The 18,225-nt window shown below is 60.3% G+C and overlaps 1 protein-coding gene and 1 non-coding gene across 4 annotated transcripts; one reads left to right on the top strand and one right to left on the bottom strand.

The window, feature by feature from the left end:
* Nucleotides 1–1,964: 1,964 nt before the first annotated feature.
* TRNAA-UGC lies at nt 1,965–2,036 on the bottom strand. Its single transcript has one exon. It is a non-coding gene; the product is annotated as a tRNA-Ala (tRNA).
* Nucleotides 2,037–4,318: 2,282 nt separating this feature from the next.
* CTDSP2 (CTD small phosphatase 2) lies at nt 4,319–12,883 on the top strand. 3 transcript variants are annotated; one of them, XM_038753145.1, is made up of 8 exons: nt 4,319–4,466; nt 8,486–8,643; nt 9,475–9,513; nt 9,660–9,761; nt 9,993–10,049; nt 10,746–10,838; nt 11,154–11,339; nt 11,608–12,883. In XM_038753145.1, exons 1-8 carry the CDS (start codon nt 4,403–4,405, stop codon nt 11,731–11,733), a joined length of 825 nt encoding a protein of 274 aa, XP_038609073.1. In that variant the 5' UTR covers nt 4,319–4,402; the 3' UTR covers nt 11,734–12,883. The 3 variants fall into 3 exon arrangements, with proteins under 3 accessions (XP_038609073.1, XP_038609074.1, XP_038609075.1); XM_038753146.1 differs by lacking the exon at nt 9,475–9,513; XM_038753147.1 differs by lacking the exon at nt 9,993–10,049.
* Nucleotides 12,884–18,225: the final 5,342 nt, after the last annotated feature.

The raw sequence follows: 18,225 nt of genomic DNA, 5'->3' as shown, positions 1-18,225 counted from the left end.
CAAGCAGTGTTCTAAGCACTGGGGTGGATACAAGGTAATCAGGTTGTCCCATGTGGGGCTCACAGTCTTAATCCCCATTTTACAGATGAAGGACCTGAGGCACAGAGAAGTGAAGTGACTTGCCCAAATTCACATAGCAGACATAGCGGTGGTGCAGCCGGGATTAGAACCCATGACCTCTGATTCCCAAGCCAGTGCTCTTTCCACTAAGCCACGATGCTTTTCTGAATGAATGAAATTGGTGAGCAGCAGGAGGAGAGAGTCCTGGGAGGGACCAGGAGAGCAGAAGAGCGAGGGAGTTTCCATCATTCATTCATTCAATCGCATTTATTGAGCGCTCACTGCATGCAGAGCACTATACTAAGCGCTTGAAAAGAACAATTCAGCGTGGCTTAGTGGCAAGAGCACGGGTTTGGGAGTCAGAGGTCGTGGGTTCTAACCCTGGCTCCGCCACCCAGCAGCTGTGTGACCTTGGGCAAGTTACTTCTCTGTGCCTCAGTTACCTCACCTGTAAAATGGGGATTAAGACTGTGAGCCCCACGTGGGACAACCTGATTACCTTGTATCTCCCCCAGCACTTAGAACAGTGCTTGACACATAATAAACGCTTAACAAATTCCATCGTTACTATTATTCTTGTTAAATAGGGACAATCCCTACCCAGCAATGGGCTCACAGTCTAGAAGGGGGGAGACAGACATCCAAACAAGTAAACAGGCATCAATAGCATCAATATAAATAAATAGAATTATAGACCTCTACATATCATTAACAAAATAAATAGAATAATAAATATGGACATATACGCACAAGTGCTGTGGGGTGGGGAAGGGGTTGGAGCTGAGGGAGGGAGTCAGGGTTATGGGGAGGGGAGGAGAAGCAGAGGGAAAGGGGGGCTTAGCCTGAGAAGGCCTCCTGGAGGAGGTGAGCTTTCTGTAGGGCTTTTTTTTATGGCATTTATTAAGCGCTTACTATGTGCAGAGCACTGTTCTAAGCGCTGGAGAATTTACAAGGTGATCAGGTTGTCCCACGTGGAGCTCACAGTCTTCATCCCCATTTTACAGATGAGGGAACTGAGGCCCAGAGAAGTGAAGTGACTTGCCCAAAGTCGCACAGCTGACAAGTGATGGAGCCGGGATTTGAACCCATCACCTCTGACTCCAAAGCCCATGCTTTTTTCCACTGAGCCACGCTGCTTTGAAGGGGGGAAGTGTGCTAGTTGGGCGGAGGTGAGGAGGGAGGGCGTTCCAGGCCAGAAGTAGGACGAGGGCCAGGGGCCGACAGCGGGTCAGGCAAGAACAAGGCACAGTGAGAAGGTCAGCACCAAGAGCACGGGGCGACCCCCGAGGGGAGGGGAAACCCCAGAGACAGGAGACCCACGTGTCAGATCAGTGCCCGCGGCCTGGCAGGGATGGGAGCGAAGGGCCGAGCGCAGCTGCAGTGGTTGAGGCGGGGGGCCGGAGTGGCGACAGGGATGGCTGGGGTGGAGGGGATGGCCCCGGGCACACGAGGTACCGAGCACCGTGCCGAGCTGTGGGCTGCATGGCGGAGACGAGATGTCCCTGCCCTCGGTGAACCCTGACCTTAGCGGGAGCAGGGGAGAAGAAACCCGCAGACAAAGAGAGAGGAGAGGGCGGGCAGGCGTCCTCCACCTCACACCATCCACGGGTACCTCAGGGAGGCATCATCATCAATCGTATTTATTGAGTGCTTACTGTGTGCAGAGCACTGTACTAAGCGCTTGGGAAGTACAAATTGGCAACATATAGAGACAGTCCCTGCCCACCAGTGGGCTCACAGTCTAAAAGGGGGAGACAGAGAACAAAACCAAACATACTAACAAAATAAAATAGAATAGATATGTACAAGTAAAATAAATAAATAAACAGAGTAATAAATATGTACAAACATATATACAGGTGCTGTGGGGAAAGGAAGGAGGTAAGATGGGGGGGGAGAATAATTAGAGATGCCGGGGATCAAACCCGGGGCCTCATACATGCAAAGCAGGTGCTCTACCACTGAGCTACATCCCCTTCCCTCCAGAGGCATCATCTGTCCGAGTCCCCCAAGACCCTCTGGCTGGAGCCCGCGCCCCCCCACCTCCGGAGGGTCTCCCCCAAGCGAGGTCTGACCTTCCCCACATGGCCATGGCCATCTGATCCCCAAACCTTCCCTCAGCCCCTGACTACAGAAACGGCCCACCCTAAGGTCACCGATGACCTTCGTTTTGTTCCAACCAACGGCCTCTATTCCAGCCTAATCCTCCTCGACCTCACGGCTGCCTATGACTCTGTAGACCAACCCCTTCTCCTGGAAACATTCTCTAACTTGGCTTCACTCACACTGTCTTCTCCTAGTTGTCCTCCAATCTCTCTTGCTACTCCTTTCAGTCCCTCTGGCGGGCTCCTCCTCTGCCTCCCACCCTCTAAAATTCCAGGGGGGAAGATTCATTCATTCATTCAATCGTATTTATTGAGCGCTTACTGTGTGCAGAGCACTGGACTAAGCGCTTGGGAAGTACATGTTGGCAACATATAGAGACGGTCCCTACTCAACAGTGGGCTCACAGTCTAGAAGGGGGAGACAGAGAACAAAACCAAACATATTAACAAAATAAAATAAATAGAATAAATATGTACAAATAAAATAAAAAGAAATAGAGTAATAAATACGTACAAACATATTTACATTTACACAGGTGCTGTGGGGAGGGGAAGGAGGTAAGCTGGGGGATGGGGAGGGGGAGGAGGGGGAGAGGAAGGAGGGGGCTCAGTCTGGGAAGGCCTCCTGGAGGAGGTGGGCTCTCAGTAGGGCTTTGAAGGGAGGAAGAGAGCTAGCTTGGTGGATGTGCGGAGGGATTGGGGGCATTCCAGGCCAGGGGGACGACGTGGGCCGGGGGTCGACGGCGGGACAGGTGAGAACGAGGCACCTCTGCCTCCTGGCCCTGGTCCCCCTCTGTCTCCCGGCCCTGGACTCCCTCTACCTCTAGGCCCCTGGGTCTCTCTCGGTCCCGCCCATGGGTCCCCTCTACCCCCCGGCCCTGATCCCTGTGTCTACCGAACCTGGTCCCCCTCAAATTCCCAGCCCAGGCCGGCCTCTGCCTCTCGGACCTGGTCACGCCCCCCCCCCCCCCCCCCGCCTCTCGGCCCTGGTCCCCTCTGCTTCTCAGCCCTAGTCCCACTGTCTCCCGGCACAGGAGGGGGGAGAGGGGGGAGAGGGGAGGGGAGAGGACAGAGGGGAGACGGACTGTCTCTAGATGTTGCCAACTTGTACTTCCCAAGTGCTTAGTACAGTGCTCTGCACACAGTAAGCGCTCAATAAATACGATTGATGATGATGATGATGATGAGAGAGGGGACGGAGGGGAGAGGGGGGAGAGGGGAGAGGGAGAGGAGGAGGGGAGAGGGGGAGGGGAGAGGGGGAGGGAGGGGGAGGGAGGAGGGAGGAAGGGGAGGAAGGGGAGGAGGGGAGGAGGGGGAGAGGGGAGGAGGGGAGGAGGGGAGGAGGGGAGGAGGGGGAGAGGGGAGTCCCAGCCGTCCCCTCGTCCTCCTTGCAGGAGGAAGCGGTCCCGCGGCAAACCCGTTTAAACGGAGCGGGGCGAGAGGCGGAGGCCGAGGGGGCGGGGGGGGGCGGGGCCACGGCGCCTGGAATGTTGTGGGGCGTTCGCGGCGCAGAGTAAAGGAGGGCCACGCCCCCTTTCCCCGGGATGGGCCAATGGCGAAGCGGGAGCCGTTTCAAGGCTCCCCGTCCGCCACCCCACCCCCTCCCTCCTCCCCCCCTCCCCCTTTAGAGTGGCTCTCTCTGTTACAAAATAAGGAAGGGCCGGCGGGATCGACACCCGCGCCGCGCGCGCGCACGGAGCGGGGGGTGGGGGTGGGGAGGGGTTCCCCGGGTCCCCGGAGGGAGGGAGGGAAGGAAGGAAGGAGGGGGCCGCCGCCGCCGCCGCCGCCGCCGCCGCCTCCGCCTCGGAGCCCCCGGGCCGGGCCGGGCCGGGCCGGGCCGCGTCGGTGTCGGCGGGCGGCAGGTGGGGGGAGCCGGGTGGGCGGGGGCAGCGGCCGCGGGTTGTTTATCTGGAGTGGGGAGCGGGGGGCCTGGAAACCGCCCCGTGTCCCATTTCCTCCTCTTGTTTTCGCTCCGGATTCTCCATGTTGGACCCAAACTGAGGAGCCCGGAGCTGCCTCCGGGGGATCGGGGCCTGGGAGGGGTGGATCTGATCGGGCCGCCGGCGGCCGCCCGCCCACCCAGCCAGCCGGCCACCCACCCTCCCGCCGTCCGGCCGTCCGGCCGTCCGCCCTCCGCCCTCCGCCCTCCCCGCCGCCCGTCAGGCCGCTCCCCTTCCCCGTCCGGGGAGGGGGCCCCCGGGGGGCATGTGAGCGGCCGCCGCCGCCGGAGCTGTTAGATGGAACGGGGCTCCATCATCACCCAGGCGCCGAGGGGGGACGCCCCGGGGCTCAGCAAGCAAGGTAAGCGCGGCAACTCCCCCCAAACTTTGCCGTCGCTTCCGCCGCCGCTCAGGCCCCGACGCGACCCGACCCGGCCCGATGCTGCGGGGCCGCCTTCCCGCCCCCACCGGGTGTCCCCAACCGCGGCCCGCCGGGGCCGCCGGGGCCGCCGGGGGGGGGGGGGGGGCGGGGTATGCGGCGAAGCCGGCGGCGTTGGCGGCGGCGGGGGCTGACACCTCGCCAGGCCGGGGCCGGGGGCGGGGCCCCCGATCCTTCCCCCGGGGGCCCAACGCGAAGCCGGAGGAACTTCGCCACCCGACCCCCGGGAGGCCTCGGGGAGGCCGCGGAACTCCCGCCGACTGACACCGGCCTCCCCCCTCCCGCCCCCATCAGCACACACACACACACACACCCCTCCCTCCCGCCCCGAGCGGGCCCCGAGGCGGCGGGAACCGGGACCTGCCCCGCCCGGAGGAGGAGGAGGAGGAGGAGGAGGAGGGCGGGGAGGGAGGGGGGGGGAGGAGGGAGAAGGGTCCGGGGCCTGGGCCTGGCCGTTCGCTGTCCGCCGGCAGCTCGGGACCCAGCGGGGAAACCGAGGCCGAGGACTCCTTCGGGCGGAGCGGGCCGCTCCCGGGACACACCCCCTCCTGGGCGGGGGAGCGGCACGAGAAAGGCGAGGCGGGGGGCGGGAGGGACCCCCGGTCGCCCGGGTCTCGGCTTGTGCCGCCCCCCTCTCCAGCCCCTACCCATCCTCTGCTCTGCGGGCCCCGGCCCCCCGGTCCCCTGGGCCCCGCCGGGTCTCCCGTCAGCGGGGGCGCCCGCCAGCCCTTCCCCGGCTCTCTTCGAGGCCGCCACTGGTGGGGCGGGAATCAATCGATCGTATTTATTGAGCGCTTACTGTGTGCCGAGCACTGGACTAAGCGCTTGGGAAGTCCAAGTCGGCAACACATAGAGACGGTCCCTACCCAACAGCGGGCTCGCAGTCTAGAAGGGGGAGACGGGGAACAAAACCAAACATACTAGCAAAATAAAATAAATAGAATAGACATGGACAAGTAAAATAAATAGAGTAATAATTATGTACAAATATATACATATATACAGGTGCTGTGGGGAAGGGAAGGAGGTAAGATGGGGGACGGGGGAGAGAGGAAGGCCAGTCCTCGATGGGGCCGGAGCCGTCCGGTCCGGGAGAGGCCCGCCACTGCAGAGCCCCCGAAGGGGAGGGGGCCGGGGAGGGGTGACCCTAACCCTAACCCTCAGGCTGCCTCTCTGTCTCTCCCCCTACTCCCGGATCACAGCGGGTCCCGGGGCCCCGTTCCCGGGAATGGCACCCTCTCCCCTCCCCATCGGGACGGGGCCCATCCTCCCACCCGCCAGTCCATGGCCTCCGGGGCGGGCCTTACTGGCCACTTGAGGACAATTTGTTCCCACATCGAACTACCGCGGAACCCTTGGGGAATCCCCGTACCCCCTCGCGCAGGGTTCAGGGCGTGGGGGATCAATCAATCAATCAATCGTATTCGGTGCCCCAGCCGGGGGCAGGGCCTGCCTGGATCTTGGCTTCGTCCCCTCCAAGAGTTGGGCGGGGGCCGCCGGGAGGTGCGGGCTGAGGAGCCATCCGAAGGAAACTGAAACGGAGTACCCGGAATCCGGCCCCTCTTTTGAGAAACCACGCCGGCGTCCGATGCCCCGGGCAGCGGGGAGCCGAGCCGTCAGGGATCAGGTGGCCCCCCGGGACTGGTCCGCGGGGCGGCCGGAGGGTCCTGGGGCCTTGGACCTGTAAAGGAGAGCCCCGAGACTCCCCCCGGTTACTCCCCACTTCCCAGCCAAAGATCAGTCCAGCAAGGAGCTGATCAAGTTCCAGCTTCGACTGTCCTGGCTGTCTGTGGGGACGGTGGATACTGAGAGTTGCTCAGGAGAAGCTGGCACTGACCGGGTGGGACAGAGAAGGCTGTGCGGAGTCTTCGGAAATGCTCCCTAGCTTTCCTCCCGCACCGGCAGCTTGATGGGCCACTCTGCGGGGCAGGGCCAGGGTCTGCGCGGGCAGAGCCGAGGTCTGCATGGGCAGGAAGAGTAGCCAAGGGTCAAGAATAAACTCTGCAAATGGCAGAGGGGGCTGTGGTCATCGAGAGGGGTCAGCGGCCCGCCCGCAACTTTCCCGGCCTCCCTCGACTCTTGCCAGTTTCTCCCATCGCCTGGCAGGCACGGGCAACACTTCCTCCCGCAATGTACTCCTCAGCTTCCCGTATGGAGGGGACCCAAGGCCCCGGCTCCCCCGACACCAACTGACCCACCGATAGCGGCTTGGGGATCCACTCTCCCTCTTACCCTCTGCTGACAAACGCGCTGGAGGCATCTGGGTGGAAAGGCATCGGGTGCGCAGCTCTCCTCTCTTGCCCCCCTGGGTGGGAGTTGCTCAGAGTCAGGATGAGGGATGTGGGCGAGAACCGGAGCTTGATTATAATAATAATAATAATAATAATAATAATAATGTCATTTATTAAGCGCTTACTATGTGCAAAGCACTGTTCTAAGCACTGGGGAGGTTACAAGGTGATCAGGTTGTCCCACGGGGGGCTCACAGTCTTCATCCCCATTTTACAGATGAGGTAACAGGCACAGAGAAGTGAAGTGACTTGCCCAAAGTCACACAGCTGACAATTGGCTGTTGGGATTTGAACCCATGACCTCTGACTCCAAAGCCCTCGCTCTTTCCACTGAGCCACGCTGCTTCTCTATAGAACTGTGGTTGGCTGCACCCCAGGTCCCTCTTGACCAACCCCCAGAAACCAGATCAGACCACAGAATGAGGGACAATATTCATCTGGCGACTCAGGGTCAGTCTAGAGGGTCTGGAGAGTTCCCCGCTGGGAGAGTTATGGGTGTGGGGCGTTCCGTGCTGGGTCACTGGGGGAGAGTCGGGGATGGGGAGAAGGGAATCAGGGGTGTTAGACGGTCTGAGCTGTGTCTCTGGGGGAAAGTTAGGGATGTGAGATGGTCTGAGCTGTGTCTCTGGGGGAAAGTTAGGGATGTGAGATGGTCCATGGTGGGTCAGTGAGGAGAGTCAGAGGCGTGGGGTGGTCCATGCTGGGTCAATGGGGAGAGTCAGAGGTCGTGGGAGGTCCACGCTGGGTCACCGGGAGAAGAGTCGGGAGTGTTGGACCGGCCGTGGTGGCTCACTCGAGGAGAGTCGAGGTTGTGGGATGGTCTCTGCTGGGTCGCTGGGGGAGGGTCGGGGGTGTGGGATGGTCCATGCTGGGTCACTGGGGAGAGGCAAGGGTGTGGGATGATCTGTGCTGGGTCACTAGGGAGAGTCGGAGCTGGATGGTCCGTGCTGGGTCGCTGGGGAGAGTCAGGGGTGTTGGACATTCTGTCCCTGATTATGAGGGTCCCGGAGATTGGTGTCCAGGAGAGCAGCCTGCGCCTGGTCTCTAAAGCACCTTGTCTCCATCCCGTCACAGATGGTGCAGGGACAGGGCCGAGGTCTAGTGGGAGTTGGTCATCAACTGGCCTCCTGTCACAGCACTGTGAGGTCTCCCATCCCAGCAGGCCAGTGCAGAGTGAAGGGAGGTTCAGAAGAATGATTGGCAGAGGAGAAGAGAGCGCAAGGCTAGAGCCGACCTCAACTGGACCCTTTCCCCTTCCTCGCGACCAGCCCCCAGCGCTCTGTCCTCCATCCTGAGCAGCCCCTGGGGAAAGGGGTCAGCACCCAGCCACACTCACCTTCTTGCCAGACTGCCCTGCGCCATGGCAAATCCAGGAACAGCCCAAGGCCAAGGATTTGGAACGGATGTCTGCTCTAGGCATCTGACCTCTGACCTCTCCAAGGCCACCCCAGCAGTTGTCCAGAGCTGGGCCCAGGCCAACCCCCTTTCCCCCCAACCCCCACCAGGGCCCAGCTGTGCCCTTGGGCAGCTAGGGTGCCCAGGCCTCAGTTGAACTCCCGGGCAGCCCAGTCAGAGTAGCCGGGTGGCCCAGCCCCTGGCGCTTGCGTCTCGTCCCAACCCGGTGTGATGCCTGTCCCTCTTCCTGTCCAGGCCTGGTGCCCGCACCCTCTGCACACAAGCCCCGTGGTCGGAGCATCTTCCAGAACCTTCTGTGCTGCTTCCGGGCCCAGCATGGCAGGCGGCCTGGGGGCCCCAGCAGTGGCGGCCAGTTCACCGCCTGCAAGGAGGAGGCCAGCATCATCGCCAAGGTAGTGGACGCGGCGGGGTGGTGGGAAGGACTGGGATGAGCTGACCGGGAGTCCACCCGCCCCACCAGTCCCCCGTGACCAGAAGCCCCATAGATCTGCTGGGGGAGGCCGAGGTCCGCCTTCCATCCCTCCCGACGGACCCCCTGCCCACAGCCTGGGTCAGCGCCTCGCACCCCATTTTAGATTACGGAGCCCCTCGGGGACCGTGTCAGATCCCCGCCCCCGCGCTGTATTCTTTCCCAGCGTTCAGTACAGTGCCGTGCACACAGTAAGCGCCTAACCAATACTCTTACCGTCGCTGCCGCTCACCCCGTGGGCTGCTCCACTCCGCTCCGCTCCGCTCCGCTCGGCTTGGGGACTCCGGTCCGGTTTTCGGGACTGCTCTTCCCTGCATGTAATGCGGCTCCTGCCCACGAGGAGGCAGCAGTGGCCTCCTCCTAACAGGCCAGAGCTGGGACCCTGAGGCTTTGGATTCGAATTCGGCCCTTACCTGCCGGGCGGCCCAGAGCCCTCAACTGGGGCCTCTCTGTTCCCACTTTTTTCCCTGTGGGATGGGGGCCCCCCGGAAGAATTTGCTTCGGGCCTGGCTTCCCCTTGGCCCCAGCTTCAGCCACACCCACAGGCTCAACCCTGGCCACCTGCAGAGAGATTTTGCCACCGCGCGGGCTTCTCCAGACTTGAACCCCGACTCCTCAGCCAGCCACCCGGGCGACCGTGGAGAGGAGGGGGTCGGGTCTTGGGCCAGCTTTGCAAGCAGCCATGCTGACTTCTCTTCTCCTGCCCTCCCTTTTCTCCCCCACCCCCTTTCTCCTCCCTCCCCCCGCCCACCAGTCTGACTTGCTCCAATGCCTTCAGTACCAGTTTTACCAGGTACAGAGACTGGGGGGCTCTTGGGGGAGTCCCGGGCTCTGCTCCCACAGCTGGGGGTGGGTCACGATGGGCGGGGGTTGGGCTGAGATGGGAGGGATGGGGCGGGGGCCAGGGCTGGCGACCACAGGGTTGCCTTCTCATTTCAGGTGCCAGGGTCTAACCTGCTGCCGGAGGTGGCCCGACAGGATCAGGGCAGGATCTGCGTGGTCATCGATCTGGACGAGACGCTCGTGCACAGCTCCTTCAAGGTGCGTCAGCTGGGGGCGGGCCGGGGGGGGCCGGTCAGGGGCTGGCTAGGGCTACCTCACCTCTCCCACAGACTCCCAAGGTGGGGACTGGGCTGTGAGTCGGGGAGGGGGCCGGCAGCTCCCCAACAGCGGGGACTCCAGCTTCTCCTTGGGCCGGGGGTGGGGTGGGGTGAGAGCCCCCATGGGCTCTGTCCTGCCAGGCTGGTGCCAGCCCAGGCCCCTGTCTTACAGCCGGTCAACAATGCTGACTTCATCGTCCCCGTTGAGATTGAGGGCACCACTCACCAGGTGAGCGGGATGGGGCCCGCACCGGCTCCGGGATGGCTCTGGCAAGGCAGCCCGCACCAGCTCCGGCACGGCCCGGGCACGGCAGCCCACACCGGCTCTGGCGCGGCCGGGGCCCGGCGACCCGGCCCAGCAGGCGGGCACTGTGAGGTCCCCTCCCCATGGCCAGCGGGCGGTGGAGGAGGGGCCGGTCCAGCCAGAGCCCTGCTCGGAGCGTAGCAGTGGTGGTGGTGGAGCGGTGTCAGCACACCGGGCTAGGTACTGCTATCTGCTGAACCGGGTGCCAGGGCCGAGGTGGGCACGGCGGTGGAGGAGGGGGAACTGAGAGCGGAGATGGGTAGGGCGCTTCCAGCCCGGGGTCCGGGTAATCTCGTGGCTCCCACCCGGTTCAAGTAATCCAGGATAGGCTGTCGGCACCACGGCCTGTCCTCGGTTACTTGTCTCGGGAGGTGGCCGCCCACACCCCGACGCCCGGCCCCTGGGGAAGGGCCTCCGTGCAAGTTTGGGGGCACAGGGTGGGCGGGGGCTCTTCCCTGAGCCGGGATGCCCGTCACCCCGGCTCGGCGAGCGGGGCCGAAAGCAGCTTCTGGCCCGGTCTGTCTGCCCTGGACTCCACCCCGCCGTCCATCCGGGCCGCTGCCCCCGTGCCCCTGCCAGGCCCCCCCGCCCCCAGCCAGACCCCTCTGCCTCTCCCCTCAGGTGTATGTGCTCAAGCGGCCTCACGTGGACGAGTTCCTGAGACGAATGGGGGAACTGTTTGAGTGTGTGCTCTTCACTGCCAGTCTGGCCAAGGTGGGGGCGGGGGGGCTGGAAGCCAGGGGGGCCAGGGACGAGCTGCTAGAGTGCGCCCTGCACCGCCAGCCTGGCCAAGGTGGGGCCGGGGCCTGGGACGAGGAGGAGGCTGGGGGTGGAGCTGTTAGGGTGCGCTCTTCACCAGCAGCCTGGTGAGGGCAGGGGAAGGGGCCGGGGCCTGGGGGTGGAGCTGATCGGTAGCGTGCGCTCTTCAGTGCCAGTCTGGCCAAGGCGGAGCTGGGGGCCCGGGAGAGGTCAGGGGGGTTCACGGGGGCAGCGCCGGGTCCTCCATCTGCATCTGTCTGCCCGTCTCAGTACGCGGACCCGGTGACGGACCTGCTGGACCGCTGCGGCGTGTTCCGCTCTCGGCTGTTCCGCGAGGCCTGCGTGTTCCACCAGGGCTGCTATGTCAAGGACCTCAGCCGCCTGGGGCGGGACCTGCACAAAACCCTCATTCTCGACAACTCTCCGGCCTCCTACACCTTCCACCCGGCCAACGCGGTACGACATCGCCCCGGGGGTGGGGGCCGGGTGGGGGACACAGAGCCTGCCCTTGGATGCGGGGGCCCCACCGGGTACCCACAGAGGCCTTAGTCCGAAGCCTTTCTGCCTTTTGGCCCCCAGCTACCGCTGCCCCCTCCCCCCCCCGCCCCTGCTTTACCCGTGGGGTCAGGATAGATGTAAGCCTTCCCCCTTCTCTCCCCCGATCCCCCTGCCGCACCTGGCCCTGGATCCTAGGGCAGTGAAGTTCCTCTCACCTCTGGCCCAGGTGCCCGTGCAGTCCTGGTTCGACGACATGAGCGACACGGAGCTGCTGAACCTGATCCCGGTGTTTGAGGAGCTGAGCGCTGCCGATGACGTGTACCGCGGTCTGGGCCAGCTGCGTGGCCCGTAGCCAAGCCTGCGTCACACCCACCAGTGCCTGCCCGTCTGCCTCGCCGGCCCCTTTGCCCCTTCGGTTCACCCGGGCGGCCTTGGGGCACAGGGTGATCCCCACCTCCCCTCTCCCCAGTCCCCCCAGGAGCGGGGTCAAGATGTTCAGTCTCCAGCCTCCTGCCAGACCTTCTGGTCCTTGTAGCAGCAGCAGCAGGACCCTTGGCCCATAGGCACCGAGCGACAATCCCAGGCTCGTCGTTCCCGGGGGGCGGGGCGGCGGCGGCGGCGGCTGGGTACCCTCCGTGGCCTCTTTACAGCTCCTGCTGCCCATGGACATAGGGTCAATGTTGTGTGGCGGGCGGCGGGGGCAGCCGGGAAACCTCCCCAGTCTCTCACCGGCTCCTGCTACCCACGGGCACAAGGTCCGTACTGTGTGGCAGGCCCAGACCAAGTGGCAGGATGGAGCCAACCGGGCATTCTCACCGGCTCCTGCTGCCCGCAGGCACAGGGTCCATGCTGTGTGGCAGGGTGGGGGCAGCCAGACACCTTACCCTGTCTCTCACTGGCTCCTGCTGCCCGCGGGCACGGGATCCATGCCGTGTGGCAGCCCCAGGCACAAACCCAGCCACATGCTTCCTCTCCGACTTTCCCCCCCACCTCTGGCTTCTTCCTCTTTACCATTCTCCGCCCCTGTACCGCTTCTCCCGGACCCGGAGTCTCCTTTCGGCTCCTCATGGCTCCATCACCGGGATGACAAGTCAGCGGCTGCGGGGGAGGAAGAGGAAGGCCTGGGTGAGACCCCTCCGGGGCTGCCTCATTCATCTCGGGGGCCTGAGCTGATGGGAGGGACTGTGCCCAGGGACCCGGTGGCCTTGGGAGGGGCACCCGCCCCTGCAGCTGAGCCGGACATGGGTCTGTGTCCCCCTTATAGGGGTGGGGGGCGGGGGCCCCGCTAAACCCACTCCACCCTACAAATGGAATAGAAACGGGGTTGGTGATGTCAGCAACCTCCAGATTCTCTCCAGGGACGGGGCTGCCTGGGCCTGGGCCATCGCCCTGCCCCACCCCACCCCGGTAATCTGTGCATTCAGGGTCCAAGCGCCGCTAGTGCCGACACTTTCTATTTTTGGAATCTTTATATGACTCGGAATAAAGTTTTACACACAGGAGCAACGACTCCTCGACCACCTGCAGCCATACCTGTACCGGGTCGGCAGGGATGCCCCCCGGGAGGGGGGCACTGTGGGAGGGGTAGACGGACACACACACACACCCCCACTGCAGCAGGGGTGGCCCAAGTCAGGTGCTCATCCCCCTGCCTCCTGGCTAGGGCCTGAACCCCCAACCGCAGGGCAGTGCCTGTGCGAGTCACTGGTTGGGGGGGCTCACAGAGGAACAGATCCGGTGGTCCGACCGGTAGGGTCAGGCTCTGGGGTGGCCTCGGCCTCTGACGAGGGGCATCACACCCGGAGGTGGGGAGGGCCCGTAAAGGCTGCAGCGCTGGGCCTCAGGCTCACGGGAGGAAGCTGGGGAGGTTGGTCAAACGGGACAGGGGCTGCAGCCCAAATTTACATGGCTGGGGACAGTGCTGGGGGGAGGTGCGGGCCGGCTTTGCCACCCCCCACCCGCCCGACCTCATCTCTCTTCTCCACCAGAACACCCACAGCCTCCTGGGCACCTCCACAGGGAACTCTCTGTTCTGCTCCTCCCCCAGAGGCACTTTGGACCACCCAATCCCCCAGTGCACAGCCAATATATAGAATGCACAAAAAGCACAGCCCAAGCCAGTGTAGAGTACACACACAGCCCAGCACCCAGACTACAGAGAATATGCCTACAGCACAATGTATCACCACAGGCCTCCAGAGAACAGCTCCCTCCAATCCATCAACGCTATTGATTGAGCACTTACTGTGTGCAAAGCACAGTACTGACTGCTTGAGGAAGGACATCGCGTTGGAGTAATAATAATAATGATGGCATTTATTAAGTGCTTACTATGTGCAAAGCACTGTTCTAAGCGCTGGGGAGGTTACAAGTTGATCAGGTTGTCCCACGTGGGGCTCACAGTCTTCATCCCCGTTTTACAGATGAGGTAACTGAGGCACAGAGAAGTTAAATGACTTGCCCAAAGTCACACAGCTGACAATTGGCAGAGCCGGGATTTGAACCCATGACCTCTGACTCCAAAGCCCGCGCTCTTTCCACTGAACCATGCTGCTTCTCTAAGCAGCCTATCTGCCTATCTGAGTAGGGAGATAGGATCCCTGCTCACAAGCAGCTGACAGTCTAGACTGGGCAATGTATGAAAATAAATTATAGACACAGACATAACTGCTGAGGGTCGGAAGGTAGGGTGGATATCAAGGACTTAGAGGGTAAACACCCAAGTGCTGGGGTGATGCGGGAGTCAGGGAAAATGAGGCCTTGGTTGGGGAAGGTCTCTTGGAGGACCTGTGACTTTAGTCACCTCTACAGGGGGAGGGAGGTCCAAGCCAGAAGGATGACATGGGCAGAGGGTAGGTGGCAAGACGGACAAGATTGAAGTGCAGTGAGCATTTTGGCAGAGGAGCGGCTCAGGTGTGGAAATTAGTGAGGTAAGGGAGGAGGGGTGAGCTGATTGCTTTAATTAACTATGCTATTTGTTAAGCGCTTACTATGTGTCAAGTCCTAAATGCTGAGGTAGGTACAAGCTAATCAGGTTGGACGCCGTCCCTGTCCAACATGGGCCTTGCAGTCTTCGTCCCCATGTTACAGGTGAGGGAACTGAGGCCCAGAGAAGTCAGGTGACTAGCTCAAGGTCACACAGCAGACAAGTGGCGGAGCTGGGACTAGAACCCAGGTCTTTCTGACTCCTAGGCTTCTGCTCTATCCACTAAGCCACGCTGCTTTAAAGCTGATGGTTGGGAGTTTCTGTCTGATGGAAAAGTAAATGGCCAACCATGGGAGGTTCCTGAGAAGTGGGGAGAAGGGCTGAACATTTTTTTTAGAAAAATGATCCAGGCAGGAGGGCAAAGGATGGTCAGGAGGCAGGGAGGTCAGCAAGGGGGCTGATGCGGATAAGTGTTTGGATCAGCGCAGCAGTAGTTTGAGGAGGAAAGGGCAGGTTTCAGTGATGTTGGGAAGGTAGCATCAGCAGGGTTCAGAGACTCATTCAATACGTGGGTTGAATGGGATAGATGAGTCAGAGAGCTCATCTATGGTCAAGAACTAGTGAGAAAGGGAGATGAGTAGTGGTGTCAGCAGAGGGTTTGGGTAGGATGATGAGTTTCGCTTTGGACAGGTTAAGTTTGAGGTATAGGCAGGACATTCAAGTAGAGATATCCTAGAGGCAGGAGGAAATGCGATACTGTAGAGAAAGAGAGGTCATGGCTGGAGAGGTAGAGTGGGAAATCACCCCCCTCGAGATGATAGTCGAAACCATGGGAACCAATGAGTTCTCCAAGGAAGTGGAGGTAGATGAAGAATGGAAGGTGACCCAGAACTGAGCCCCTGAGGGACCTCCACTGTCAGAGGGTGGGAGGCAGAGGAAGAGTCCACCAAAGGGACAGAGAATGAGCAACCAGAGAGAGAGGGGAGGAGAAGCAGGAGAGGGCAGTGTCAGGGAAACCAAAGTTAGATGATTCCAGGCAAAGGGGGTGGTCCACAGTGTCAAAGGTAGCTGAGAGGTGGAGGAGGATTGGGATGGAGTAGCGACTGCCAGATGAGACCAGAAGGCCATTGGTGACCTTAGAGATGACGGTTTCCTGGGAGCGAAGGGGGTGAAAGCCAGACTGGAGGGGGTTCAAGGAGAGAATTAGAGAAGTGGAGGCAGAAAGTGCCTACAACTCGCTCAAGGGGCTTGGAGAGGAACAGTAGGAGGGAGATGGGGAGATAACTAGAATGAGCCATAGGGCCAAATGAAGGGTTTTGGGGTATTTTGGACAGGGGAGACGTGAGCAGGTTTTAAAGCAGAGGGGGGAAGAAGCTATTGGAAAGCGAATCAAGATGGTCAGGGAGGGAGGGAACAAGTTTTTTTTGATAAAGTGCAAAAGGATGAGTGAGGTTAGAGGCACAGGTGGAGGGGGTGGATTCTGAGAGGAGACAGGAGATCTCTTGAACTACTGCTAGGAAAGATGGAAGAGTCAAAGAAGGGGCAAGAGGAGGGAGGGACTGGGGTGAAGCTGGCAAAATTTTATGGAAGTTACTCCTGATAGTTTCATTTTTCTCAATAGAACACGTGGCCAGGTTACAGGGGGAAAAGGGAGGGTGGGGACGGGAGGATGGAGTTTGAGGAAGGAGCTAAACATCGGTGAGGGTAAGGTCAAGGAGACAACAAAGATGGAAAAATAATGCTGCTGGGTGGAGAGAGCAGAGTTCAAGCAGTCAATGATAAATTTGAGCCGGACGAGACCGGCCCGATGCCTGCCCTCCCCCTGCCACGCTCGAAGGCTGCAGGAGCAGCTGAGTGGCTGTGCCAGGGGCCCATTACCTGATGCTGGGCCCTCAGCAGACGACAGAGGACGGGTGGCAGCTGGGCATTATTTTTCTAAAAAAAAATGTTCCATCCACGTCTCCCCACTCGAGAACCTCCAGTGACCGCCCACCCACCTCCACATGAAACAGAAACTCTTTACAGTAGGCTTTAAAGCACTCAATCTCCTTGCCCCCTCCTACCTTACTCTCTACTGCTCGCTACTCTCCTAGTGAAACCCAGGCTACACACCCTGCTCCTCTAGCACCGACTTGCTCACCGTGGCTCAGTCTCGTCTGCCTCACCGCCGACCCCCTTTCCGCGCCCCCCCTCTACCCTCAGACTCTCTCCCCTCTCCATTGACGCCAGACCACCGCTTTCCCCACCTTCAAAGCCTTATTAAGGCCACATCTCCTCCATGAGGCCTTCCCCGATTAGGCTTTCTTTTCCCTAACTCCCTCTCCCTTCTGCATCACCTATGCACTTGGGTCTGTACCCTTTGGGGACTTGTTCACCTCACACCACTTAACGTACATACCCAGAACTTATTTAGCTCTTTATGGGCAGGAGACCTGTCTACCGACTCTGCTGTAGCGAACTCTCCCAAGCACTCAGAACAGTGCTTTGCACACAGTAAGAGCTAAATAAATAACCACTCAGTGACTAATTGGGAACCTTGGCTTTTGAGCTCTCCCCTCACTTGTTCCAGAGTCTGTCATTCATTCATTCATTCATTCAATCGTATTTACTGAGCACTTACTGTGTGCAGAGCACTGGACTAAGCGCTTGGGAAGTACAAGTCGGCAACATATAGAGACGGTCCCTACCCAACGACGGGCTCACAGTCTAGAAGGGGGAGAAAGACAACAAAACAAAACATGTAGACGGGTGTCAAAATCGTCAGAACAAATAGAATTAAAGCCTATATGCACATCATTAACAAAATAAATAGAAAAGTAAATATGTACAAGTAAAATAGAGTAATAAATCTGTACAGATATACATATACAAGTGCTGTGGGGAGGGGAAGGAGGTAGGGTGGGGGGTATGGGGAGGAGGAGAGGAAAAGGGGGGCTCAGTCTGGGAAGGCCTTCTGGAGGAGGTGAGCTCTCAGTAGGTCTTTAAAGGGAGGAAGAGAGGAAGCTTGGAGGATGTGTGGAGGGAGGGCATTCCAGACCAGGGGAAGGACGTGGGCCGGGGGTCGACGGCGGGACAGGCGAGAACCAGGTACAGTGAGGGGGTTAGCGGCAGAGGAGCAGAGGGTGCGGGCTGGGCTGGAGAAGAAGAGAAGAGAGGTGAGGTAAGAGGAGGCGAAATGATGGAGAACCTTGAAGCTGAGAGTGAGTTTTTGCTTGATTTGTAGGTTGACAAGCAGCCACTGGAGATATTTGAGGAGGGGAGTAACGTGCCCAGAGCGTTTCTGTACAAAGATGATCTGGGCAGCAGAGTGAACTGGGGAGAGATAGGAGGATGGGAGATCAGAGATAAGGCTGATGCAGTAATCCAGTCGGGATAGAATGAGAGATTGAACCAGGAAGGTAGCAGTTTGGATGGAGAGGAAAGGGCAGATCTTGGAGATGTTGTGGAGGCGAGACCGGCAGGTTTTGGTGACGGATTGGATGTGTGGGGTGAACGAGAGAGCGGAGTCGAGGAAGACACCAAGGTTGTGGGCTTGTGAGATGGGAAGGATGGTGGTGCCATCTACAGTGACGGGAAAGTCAGGGAGAGGGCAGGGTTTGGGAGGGAAGATAAGGAGTTCAGTCTTGGACATACTGAGTTTTAGATGGCGGGCAGACATCCAGATGGAGATGTCCTGAAGGCAGGAGGAGACACGAGCCTGGAGGGAGGGAGAGAGAGAGAGAGCAGGGGCAGAGATGTAGATTTGGGTGTCATCAGTGTAGAGATGATAGTTGAAGCCGTGGGAGCGACTGAGTTCACCAAAGGAGTGAGTGTAGATAGAGAACAGAAGGGGACCAAGAACTGACCCTTGAGGAACCCCTACAGTAAGGGGATGGCAGGGGGAGGAGGAGCCCGCAAAGGAGACTGAGAATGAACAGC

Source organism: Tachyglossus aculeatus, chromosome 10 (assembly GCF_015852505.1).
Source record: "Tachyglossus aculeatus isolate mTacAcu1 chromosome 10, mTacAcu1.pri, whole genome shotgun sequence".
Lineage (NCBI taxonomy): Eukaryota > Metazoa > Chordata > Mammalia > Monotremata > Tachyglossidae > Tachyglossus > Tachyglossus aculeatus.
The sequence above is the reverse complement of the archived record's forward strand: the minus strand, read 5'-3'. Positions and strand labels throughout refer to the sequence as shown.